The 12,432-nt window shown below is 46.9% G+C and overlaps 1 protein-coding gene across 1 annotated transcript in view; it reads right to left on the bottom strand.

Annotated features, from left to right (window-relative positions):
• Nucleotides 1–12,432, bottom strand: part of paplna (papilin a, proteoglycan-like sulfated glycoprotein) — a 174,125-nt gene that overhangs the window by 124,204 nt on the left and 37,489 nt on the right. Inside the window, 5 exon segments of the mRNA XM_030087215.1 lie at nt 1,075–1,201; nt 1,291–1,414; nt 3,885–4,057; nt 4,692–4,772; nt 4,937–5,060. Of these exon segments, the coding sequence (XP_029943075.1) occupies nt 1,075–1,201; nt 1,291–1,414; nt 3,885–4,057; nt 4,692–4,772; nt 4,937–5,060 (629 nt within the window).

The following is a 12,432-nucleotide window of genomic DNA, read 5'->3' as shown; positions in this document are numbered from 1 at the left end:
CATTTACAGGACAGAATGGGTGCAATTGTGAAAATTGTGCCAAATTCTTGCTTTTTGTGTTTTAGCAATCAAAAAAAAACTGTAAGCAGCGGGACAGAAGGGGGCAGAAGGGGGCAGCAGCAGGGCAGCAGCAGGGCAGCAGCGGGACAGAAGGGGGCAGCAGCAGGGCAGCAGCGGGGCAGAAGGGGGCAGCAGGGCAGCAGCGGGACAGAAGGGGGCAGCAGGGCAGCAGCGGGACAGAAGGGGGCAGAAGGGGGCAGCAGCAGGGCAGCAGCGGGACAGAAGGGGGCAGCAGCAGGGCAGCAGTGGGGCAGAAGGGGGCAGCAGCAGGGCAGCAGCGGGGCAGAAGGGGGCAGCAGCAGGGCAGCAGCGGGGCAGAAGGGGGCAGCAGCAGGGCAGAAGGGGGGCAGCTCGGGGCTCTTGTCTCAGCCTATCCAGCTAAAGGCAGGAAAACTCGGACATCCAATCTCCATGAAATGTGTCTGAGACAAATGAGGCCTGAAAAGTGGCTGAGAAGAGATTCCTGAGCTGAAGAGTTGCCCCACACTGTGGTTCTAAACTACATGGAGGAACAGGCGTCGCACTATCATCACATGCTACAGTCAAACCACTGCAGGGGAGAGACCATGATTCCATCGTCCTCTTTCACATCTTCTGCGATGAGCTGAAGATAAGCGTTTTTGCAGGTGTTGGTGTGAAAGCTCATCTAAATTCTCTCCAAGTTGGGATGCTTTTACAGCGGTTGGTACACACCAATATGAAGGTGACACACTGGACTTACTCCACTTCCTTGTTCAGCTCTGGCCCAACCTCCACAGCCTCAGTGAAAGCATGAGTATCATGGTCTAGCTCTCCCCACAGTCTCCTAAAAGTCCACTACAGACACAGATCCTGGGTTACCTGAACACCTCTGAGGATCTCCACAGCTGTGGTGGATACAGGTACGCCATCCTTTCAGACAGTTGAACACACCATTAACAGAACCTTTGAAATTTATTCATTAGAACAAAGCAGCTGCTGGGGAATTCTTGGAAGACGTATCTTAATATCAGATGTGATCTGAGTGTGGCTCACCTGCGGACCTGGGGGCATGGGTGGGGGTTACATGTACGGTTGGCCTGTGGCCTCGGCAGAGACGCACAGAGGTAATCGGGATAGGCCTCGTTGTCAATGGTGCAGAAGACTAAGCGGGACTGGTAGCCTGATAAAGGAGGAGACGGCGCTGAACTGACTGAAACCAGGAGCAGAGAGGTCACACAGAGTGCTTCTGTATCAAGTCTGCAGTCTCACCTGATCCACATTCCCTACTGCAAGCAGACCAGGACCCGAAGCTCCAGTAGTACCCTTCTCTGGATCGTCCGTTAGGAAGGTAAAATTCGTACTCCACCCCCTGGTTAGGCTCCTGGCTGATGAGCTGATGGGAGAAGAGCAAACTGTTTTATTCCCATAATTGAGAATCAAGGTTGTCAAGCGCTGATGAGCCATGACACAACTTGATCCAGAAAGTCTTTGGTAGCTTCTCTACTTCCTGTTTTTACTCAACTAATGACTAAGACTTTAAAGGATAAGTACGGTTTAAACACCTTTCACGCTTTTTATAGAACGAAGTACAACAATATCCTCACCCAGAAGGCTTTTCTGATCTGAACAGAGCTTCGTGAGAAATTTAGATCCAGAATGGAGCGGCGGACATCCGTATAGGTCTAGCAGACGGGGCATCGGTAACGCCGCTCCTAAAACGGCTTTAATTGTCTAAAAACTTATTAATTTCAATAATATTTCATCATGGTCTGCTCACGCCACTCCTCCACGACAGATATTCGTCCATTTTGCACTAAACTGGAAGAAGAAAGTTGTTGTGTAGCCTCCGGTAGCCCCTGAAGCAAAGAGCCGTACTGCGCATGGCGCGGCGCCGTAAACAAAGCTTTAGTTCAGGTCAGCAAAACCACAACAACATGTATCTTGCAATGAGTTCGAATGAAGTCCAGAGGCGTTTGGCAGCGTGACGATGTCAGGTATCAGACACATGCGTTAGCATCAGCTGGCAAACACACAACAACGCCGCCTCCGTAGCTCTGGCTTACCTGGACATAGACATCTAGACACAGACATCGACAGACAGACATTGAGAGACAGACATCGAGAGACAGACATCGACAGACAGACATTGAGAGACAGACATCTAGACACAGACATCGAGAGACAGACATTGAGAGACAGACATCTAGACACAGACATCGAGAGACAGACATCTAGACACAGACATCGAGAGACAGACATCTAGACACAGACATCGAGAGAAAGACATCTAGACACAGACATCGAGAGACAGACATCGAGACACAGACATCGAGAGACAGACATCGAGACACAGACATCGAGAGACAGACATCGAGAGACAGACATCGAGAGACAGACATCTAGACACAGACATCGAGAGACAGACATCGAGAGACAGACATCGAGAGACAGACATCGAGACACAGACATCGAGAGACAGACATCGAGAGACAGACATCTAGACACAGACATCGAGAGACAGACATCGAGAGACAGACATCTAGACACAGACATCGAGAGACAGACATCGAGAGACAGACATCTAGACACAGACATCGAGAGACAGACATCGAGAGACAGACATCGAGAGACAGACATCTAGACACGTGTGCTCTTCTTACCGAACATATATCTGCATATATGACATATCTGTTGAGAAACTAATGAGGTTTTGGACGATTAAAGTCGTTTTAGGAGCGGTGTTCCCGATGCCCCGTCTGCCAGACCTATATGGATGTCTGCCGCTCCATTTTGGATTTAAATTTCTCACGAAGCTCTGTTCGGATCGGAAAAGCCTTCTAGGAGAGGATATTGTTCTACTTCATTCTATAAACAACGTGAAAGCTGTGTAAACCGTACTTATCTTTTAAAGGGGACATATTCTGCTTTTCCCACTTTGTGAAGAGTGTCTTATAGTAGCATGTGTTGCTGTAGCCTCATTATGACGTTCAAATTTGAAAACTGTCTGTTTCCTGCCTGTCTTGCACCACGTTTTGTGAAAGTGCCTGCTGAAACGGTCGAGTTTGGTCCGCTTATCCTGAAATAAGTGGTTTAACTCCTCCCCCTGACTGTGCCTCTACCGTGCGTGTGTGTGTGTGTGTGTGTGTGTGTGTGTGTGTGTGTGTGTGTGTGAGAGAGAGAGAGAGAGAGAGTGGGCGTGGCCACACCAGAAGCAGGCTCAGAACCAGCCTGGTCAGAGGGGGCTCCTCAGAGCCACTTTTTAGACCCTGAAACTCCAAAGAAAGGAGGAATTTGGGGCGGACAAACTTAAATTCTATGTTTTTGGGCTTCTGAGACCGAAATGACGTGACCGACAAATAGCGCAATATGTCCCCTTTAAGACGATTGTGGAAAATGTGATTAAATAGTTGTGCAAATACTCTCTTGCTACATGTCTGTTCCACCCTACAGATGCATTGATCAGTAAACATGAAAAGCATCTCCAGTGTGATCCGGCATTTCAGCTGACAGCATGGCACTGCCTGGAGTGTTTTGAAAAGTCACATGATGAGGAGACTTTAAAACGACCTCAACTGAACAACACGTCGACTCAGTCTCGTCTCAGAATGTGACATGATTGCATAACTGGCATCTTATCTGGAAAGCAATGCCTTCCGTCCTGGAAGAAGTGTGATGTTTAGCTAATTTTACACTTTAGAAACAAATTTCATTCATTCATTTCATAGATGGTCCTGAAAGAACAAATAAACAAGTGTAATAAAATAAAAATGAGACGTAATCATGGGTTTTGTTCTGAGTCTAAGCTGCTAAACAAAGATCATCACAGACTGACCCAGAGGAATGTCAGTGTTACAGGATCTCACCTCAACCACCAGTGGCTCGGTCGTGGGACCTCGGCCGATGATGCTTTCAGGGACGTTGTCCCCCTCTGCACCTCGCTGGTAGTACAGCACAGTGCCAGCAACAGGCGTCGCTCTGGAAAACTCAATCACCCAGTGGCCATTGAGGTAGTACTCCCCACGAAGGTTCTTGATAGCTTACATAAAGTCATTCAGACAGAGAGTCATACAGAGAAGCACTGGTTTTGTCAGGTATAGTTCAACAAACTCAGGCTGTGATTTGTGACAGAAGCATGAGAGTGCTGTGATCATTTAGAAGAAATTACTCTGACCACATCATCAATTCACTTGAAAACTGTTAGAGCCCAATGAAAACAAAACTTTACAATTGTAAAATGAGACAAAATTACTGAAAAAAAACGTACTGGAACAGATCCAGACGTCACTGGTTTACGTGGCCATGACTGAAGCAGAGAGGAATGTTTCTGGTAACGTACTGAACGTTAGTTTCAAAGTCAACATTTGTGACTGGCACCCATCAACAAATACAGTTCATTGTCTCCCACAACATCTTTTAGTTTGAAAACACAGAAAGTCTGAGTTTCATCCAAAATGTAACACAGAATGAGTTTAGAGTTAACGAGTGAGTTGTGAGAGTCGTGAGGTCCACGCCTCAGACTGTAAAACACCTCAGAGTGTCATGGTAGAAAACAGCCTAAGAAGGCCGACCACCACGACTCTTGCACCTCAGACTGACGCGCTCCAGTGTAGTCCTGTCGTCAGACTAGCATGTGGGGATTTTTGTGGCACTCGCTACAAATCAAAGCTCACCAAGGTAGTTCCGTGTGGCCACAGTCTCCCTGATGCTGATGGTGGTGGCTCCAACAGGGATGATGAACATCTGGTTGTAGCCTGCAGGGATAGTTCAAATTAAAGACCTTTCTTGTGATGATGAAGCTGCAGAAGAAGCTGTTTTTCATTTTAGCATTAAACAAAAGCTAAAACATTTGTAAAGATGCCACTGGCACAGATCTGTCCCACTGGTGTCCGGGTGTTCTCTGGGTTCCACTGCCTACCAGTCGTCAGGTCGCGTACAGCGAAGGAGTTCTTGACGCGGTAGCAGGATTGCCCATTGCCCCCACACTGCAGACAGGGGTCGTCCTGCTGGACTGACTCCAGCATGTTGTCGCAGCCCAGACGCTAGGACACACAAATCAAACATTCCATTCAGCAGAGCTCAAAATTTCAAGAAATATTGTGCAAGCTACTTACAGTCAGTGGCGAAAAGTGCAAATACTTTGTTACAGTGCATATTTAAAATATATCAGTACTTTTCTTACATATGAAAGTATAGAGAGCACACTTTGACTCTTATTCCAATTCATTTTGCAGCTGTTACCTGTACTTACTACTCCACGAAGCGAAGCACACCTGTGTTTCACCAGAGGCCTCTGGCTTTGAACTGGAAATGGGACCACAGAGGGCCAAGGCTTCTCTACGTGGCACTGGCTCAACAAAATGTGGGAGGAGCTACTCAGCACAGGAAACACTATCCACCATAGATATCTAATGGAACGCTAGACGCCTCACGGCAGACTCCACGACGTCCGCAGAGGGCGGCCATCTTAGTACGGGAAAGCTGTAGAGTTTCTGTGGATCAAGGTGAGGCTGGAGATCTGTGCAGCATTTAAACTCTGATTTTACTGAAATGTGTCAGTGGAACATCTTAAAGCACTAAAAGGCAGCTGCTGCTGTGACTCTGTTATATAAAAACTGATCAAGAGATTCACTCAGTTGCCTTTTACTCGTTTACTTAATTACACTGGGACTGTAATTCCATTACTTGACTTGAGACTTTCTGAGCTCCTTTATACATTTTTACAAAGCCTGATTCAATATATTTTAACAATGTGCTTTCTGGTGCACGATTTCATGTTGAAATAATCTATGGGGGACATTATACATTCACAATAGATTTAATAATGAGGAAGGTTACTGTTTAATGTTATATATTAATAAATCTAATATAATATACTCAATATAATGAGGTTCATGAAATTTAAGTATTTCTGAAGGTACAGGTGGGTAAATAGTTTATCTTCAGCCTCCACTGCAGCCCTGCCACGTCTTAAAATATTTTCATACAAAACCAAAAATAGGGACATGTATGGCTTGTCTGAATTATTCATAAGAGCTATAAATATATCTCAGTGTCAGGATTTGAACATGGAGCCTAATATGAAGAATATTATGAATATTCAGGACATGATATATATTTATTATATATATTTAGGACACGCCATGCTCATCAAACATCTGTCATGTCATTAACAGAGATTTGATGTTTATTACAAACCAAACGGTTGAAAATCGGTTGAAATTTGAGCGAGTTATAGCTTGCATACAGCGACGATCAGGGGTCGCGCAGTATGGCGGCGCGCACAGACGCAGCGGCTCACGGGTCTGTCTTTCAGTGCCTGTTTGTGTACTGTGTATTTGTTTGTGGACTCTGTCCACGTATACGTTGGCGTTACACCGCTACACCCGCCAGGATCTTTTGGACATCGGCCACCGACACAAACTGGTAGTTTGCAAGGACTTTCACCACCGACACAACATCCCTGACGAACTGGCGAGACCACCGGGTGCTCCGTGGATTGTTGTCGGGTCTGGGAGGAGACGCAGGCGGCGTCGGGAGAGGAAGCAAAAGCGGGGCTGCAGGTCCATGTTTTCATGCCAAACAAAACAGACCTGTGATTCAAAGACGCTCTGTAAACTTGTCAACAGCAGAGCGCTTTTCTGCTGCCTTTGTTGCCAAAGAGGATGAACTTTTGAATATTAATTGCTCACTTGATGAACTCATCAGCCTGTTTGATGCCACCTGCACTAATATTCTTGACTCTGTTGCGCCTTTTAAAGCCAGTCACCAAAATACCGCTGGGGAACCCTGGCTAAACAACAACACTCGGTCACTCCGACGCAAATGCCGTTAGGCTGAGAGGAAGTGGAAAAAAGACAAGCTTCACATCTCTCTGGAAATACTGAGAAATTGTCTTGCAGAATACCAGCGAGCTGTGAAAGCGGCTAAATCGGAATTCATGTGTAATATTGTATCAAACAATTTACACAGGCCTCAAGTGCTGTTTGATGTTTTAAAGCGGCTTGTTAACCCTGCTGTGACAAATGGGATTGTTCCAAGCACTATGTTGTGCGAAAAGTTCTGCTCATTCTTTACTGAAAAGATTGTCAGCATCCGGTCTCAATGTATGTTTACTGGTTCTGTTGCCGTTACTGTTGGGTGCTGCAGTGACCTTGTGAATTTCAGTCATTTTGAGCCAGTTTCCTTGCCTGAAATTATCAAAGTGGTCCAAAGCCTAAAAGCTTCGGCGTGTCTTTTTGATAGCCTCCCATCAAAACTTTTAAAATCTGTTGTTGATTCCATTGGTACGTACATCTTGATGTTGATCAACACTTCACTGAACTCAGGCTGTGTTCCTGAGGCTTTCAAGCATGCTGTTGTTCAGCCCCTTTTAAAAAAGCACGGCTTGGATCCTGCAGAGCTTTCAAACTATAGGCCAATTTCTAAGCTGCCTTTTCTATCAAAAGTTCTAGAAAAAGTTGTCTTGTCCCAACTTCAGAGTCACTTGGATCTAAACAACATAGCTGAGAAATTTCAATCTGGTTTTAAATCTTGTCACAGCACTGAAACTGCACTGTTAAAATTTTTTAATGATTTACTTTTAACAATTGGTCACCCTGCTGTTTTGATGCTTTTAGATCTCACTGCAGCATTTGATACTGTGGATCATGAGATTTTATTATCACGTCGAGATTCTTTAGTTGGCATCAAAGACACTGCGTTAAAATGGTTCAAGTCATATCTTTCCGGGAGACATTTTTCTGTGAATATTGGATCCTTTTTATCATCCAAAGCATGCCTTACATGTGGAGTGCCCCAGGGCTCCATATTAGGCCCAACTCTGTTTTCTTTATATATGTTGCCTCTTGGCTCAATTTTCAGGAAATATCAGGTTTCCTTTCATTGCTTTGCGGATGATATTCAGATATACATACCACTGACGTCCAAAGCCTCGCTCCAGTCCTTACAAAATTGTATAAATGAAGTTAAAGTTTGGCTGAAATCCAATTTTCTGAACCTAAATGAGAATAAAACCGAGGTAATCGTGTTTGGAAAACCTGACCCCACAGTCACATTGGACATTCCTCATAGCTCTTGTGTGAAAAATCTTGGTGTCATGATTGACAGCTCTTTTAACTTAGACAACCAAATCAGTTCGGTGGTTAAAGCAAGTTTCTTTCAGCTGCGTCTGATTGCAAAAGTAAAATCTTACATACCCTCAGAGCAGCTGGAAAAACTATTTCACACACTAATCACGACACGTCTAGACGATTGTAACTCATTGTACTATGGTCTAGACGCTTCTTCCATTCGTCGCTTACAGCTGGTCCAGAACGCGGCTGCTCGCCTCCTGACAGGGAAAAGGCGCTTTGATCACATCACTCCTGTGCTGAAATCACTTCATTGGCTCCCTGTGTCTTCTAGAGGTCATTTTAAGATTTTATTGTATGTGTTTAAATGTTTGAATGGACTGGCTCCTGAATATTTGTCAGAAGTTCTGTGTTTGTACGCTCCTGTGAGAGCTCTGCGGTCATGTGACCAGCTGTTGTTAGCTTGCCCTCGTTCAAGACTAAAAACCAGAGGTGACAGAGCTTTTGCAGTTGCTGCACCTAAACTTTGGAACAAGCTCCCACTGAGCATTCGTTCAGCTCCAACCATTGAGTGTTTTAAATCGCTTTTAAAAACTCATTTATTTGCACTGGCTTTCACCACGAGCTGAGCTAGGCATTCTTCGCACCTTAATTTCTGAAATGTACTTTTTATTGTTCGTTTTTATTTTAGTGGTTTTTTATTATGTACAGCACTCCGGGCAGTGTTTACTGTATTTTAATGTGCTTTATAAATAAACCTTGACCTTGACAACAACCTGGTACTGAACACACAAAAAAACCAAGGAGATCATGGTGGACTTCAGGAGGAACAGGAGCGACCCGCCCCCCCTCTACATCAACGGCGAATATGTGGAAAGGGTCCACACATTCAGGTTCCTGGGAGTCCAGATCTCCAATGACCTCTCCTGGACGGCCAGCGTCACAGAGGTCATCAAGAAGGCCCAGCAGCGCCTCCACTTCCTGAGAGTCCTCAGAGGACCAGGCTGGACCGGGAGCTGCTGCTGGCCTTCTACCGCTGGTCCATCCAGAGCCTGCTGACCGGCTGCCTCCCCACCCGGTCCGGGACAGAAGGAGGCTTCAGAGGACAGTCCAGGCTGCCCTCTCCCCTCCCTGATGGACGTCTCCTCCCCCCGGGTCCTCAGCAGAGCTCGTAACATCATCAGGACAGGTCCCCCCCCCCCCCCCCGGGGCCAGCTGTTTGCCCTGCTGCCCTCTGGCAGGCGCTACAGGAGCACTAACACTAAAACAGACTGAAGAACAGCTTCTTCCCAGAGCCGTCACCATCCTGAACCCGGGTTTACAACGACCTGGTCCCTGGTGCTGTGACATTTATGCCTGCCACTGCGGCTGCTGCTACTTTTTATGTATTATTGATGCTCTTTTTTAATTTATTATATTTGCACTGAAGGAGAAGCTCTCCAGTTTCGTTGTACTTTTGTATGATGACAATAAATGCTATTCTGATTCTGATTCTTGTTAAACAGTTCATGTCTCATTAATACAATGTAATGAGCCAGATTCCCAGACAAAGATGGCTGACCTCTGTGTGGTGTCGGTCACATGGTGGTGACGTCAGCACGCGTCAGGTATTTGCAGGCGCTGTTCACGCCATGGGATCATGGGAAATGTATGCCAGAATAAAGCCTCATTCATTTGAAGTCACGCCGTTGTCTGGACCATCTTTTGGGATATAATATTGGCGACGAGGATGGAGCTTCCACTTCCACCTCTTCCTCAGTTCCTCGCTCTGCCGGGCGAGCCGCCGATCCCCTGGGCCCGATGGTACGAGTCCTTTCAGACTTTTATTGCCGCCGCCGGGCTAGCCGACGCTAGCGAAGCGCGGCTACAGGTGCTGCTAATTCACAGCCTGGGAACCGAGGGACAGCGCATCTTCCGCACACTCGGACCGGCTAAGAAGTACAAGACTGTGTGGCTTTACTGGCAGGACATTTCGCGGCTCCACAGAGCGTGATCGTCCGGAGGATCGCTTTCCGGCAGCGCAGACAGAGACCAGGTGAGCCGGTACACCAGTACGTCACGGATCTCCGGTGTTTGGCTAGCCTCTGCAAATTCGATCATCTGGAAGATGAGTTCATTCGCGATCAGCTGGCGGAGATACATCTGATCCGAAGCTACGTGAGAGACTGCTTATGGCACCGGATGATCTGTCTTTGTCCAAGGCGGTGAGATGGCGTTTCAGTTGGAGTCGGCGGCGCAGTTAGCATCACGGCTAATGTGTGCGAACCCAACTTCATCACACTGGGCTTCACTCGCACAGACCGTGACCCCGGGGGTCAGCTTCCCGACCCCACTTACCCCCCTGACGAGCTGGAGGTTAACGTCGCGGGTTACCGGGGCCCCTCGGCGCGCCGATCCTGCGGGAACTGCGGCTCAACGTCTCACCGGTCTGTCCAGCCATAGGACAGAGGTGTCAACGCTGTAGGAAACCCAATCACTTTGCCAGAGTGTGCCGCTCAGTCCCCGCAGCTACAAGACCTCAGCTCGCCGCTCATCGCCCGTCCAGCCCGACCACCATCCACACCGTGGGCTCAGCCTCCAAGCCGTTCACCTGGTGCACCGTGGAGCTGGATGGGGGGTATTTACCCCTGCTCCTGGACACAGCTGCCTCCAGGTCCCTCCTCAGTGAGTCCACAGTCCGCCAGCTCTTCCCAAAAAACACCATTAAAGCAGGAGCAGATGAACTGTCTGGGTACGGTCATTCTAAAATCAACATGATCGGCACCGCCACCTTTTCTGTGAGTTATGGTTCGAGAGTCCTCCCAGCCTTCACATTCCAGGTGTCCCGCCACGGCGCCAACCTCCTGGGGTTTGATCTCTTCTGTGCCCTGGGGTTCTCCATCACTGACAACCGAGGTGCCACCATCCTGACTGTAACGACACCGTGGCAGCAGCGCTGGCCGTCGCTTTTCATCAGGCTTGGTTGCCTCACCGCCTTCAACCACCAGCCGCTCATCGACCCGGCTACACGCCCTGTCATCCAGCCTCTGCGCTGGCGACCCCTCACCCTGCGTGATGATGTCACCGCCGAGCTGCAGAAACTGCTGGATGCTGGCATCATCGAGCGGATCGACGTGTCGCCCTGGATCTCCAACCTGGTGGTGGCTAAGAAGAAGACGGGCGGTCTGCGCCCCTGCGTTGATCTCAGGCAGGTGAACAAAGCTGTGGTCCCAGATAAGTACCCGTTACCGACAGTGGAGGAGCTCTCTGCACAGTTCCATGGCTCAACAGTCTTCTGTAACTCTTACTCTGACTTTTTAACTGAGTTCTCAGAGTTTTTAAGCAATACAGTATTGACTCATAACAAGATTCTTATCATAGGTGACTTTAACATCCATGTGGATGATTCTGGTGACAGTTTGAGTAATGTGTTTATTGCAGTATTAGATAGTATCGGTTTCTCTCATAATGTTGATGAATCCACTCATAGTCACAAGCACACCCTGGATCTGGTCTTAACATATGGGATAGAGGTCAGGGACCTAAATGTTCTCCCTCAGAACCCCATACTCTCAGACCATTTTTAATTACTTTTCAGGTTTTGATTGAAGACTACTCTGCTCAAAAAGATCAAATTCAGCTGATACGGACATTATCTGAAAAATCTGTGGCTCGGTACAAAGAATTGATCCAGCCTGCATTTGCTGCATTATCTTGTGAACTCACAGAAATGAGCTTATTGGCCAGTGGTGATAATAGTGATCAGTTTGTTGACAGTGCTATGCACTCACTAAAATCTGCCCTTGACGTAGTGGCCCCGTTGCAGCTGAAAACCAATCGACCCAGGCGCGTTGCTCCATGGTTTAATTCTGAAACCCGTGTTCTCAAACAAAAAACTCGGCAATTAGAAAGACTGTGGCGTAAATCTAAATCAGAACAATCTCTGAAGGCCTGGAAATGTAGCTTGCTAAGCTATAAACAAACTCTTTTTAAAGCCAAGACATTATATTACTCTTGTTTAATAGAAATAAACAAAAATAACCCTCGGTTTCTGTTCAACACTGTAGCCAGACTGACAAACAGTCATACTGTAGTGGAACCAGTAATCCCAGAATCTTTAAACTGCCATGACTTTCTTAAATTCTTTAATGATAAAATCATAACCATTAGAGGTAAAATCAGTGAAGCGCTTTCCTCAGATCAAGCTCAGGGAATCCAGCCACTGCCTCCACCTGAAATACCTGAAATACTAGATAGTTTCTCATCAGTAGATGGGGCTGAGATTACTTCGATTGTAATGTCTTCTAAAACTTCAACCTGTCTCCTAGATCCAATTCCAACTAAGCTTTTCAAAGATATTCTT

Source organism: Salarias fasciatus, unplaced genomic scaffold (genome assembly GCF_902148845.1).
Source record: "Salarias fasciatus unplaced genomic scaffold, fSalaFa1.1, whole genome shotgun sequence".
NCBI lineage: Eukaryota > Metazoa > Chordata > Actinopteri > Blenniiformes > Blenniidae > Salarias > Salarias fasciatus.
The sequence above is the reverse complement of the archived record's forward strand: the minus strand, read 5'-3'. Positions and strand labels throughout refer to the sequence as shown.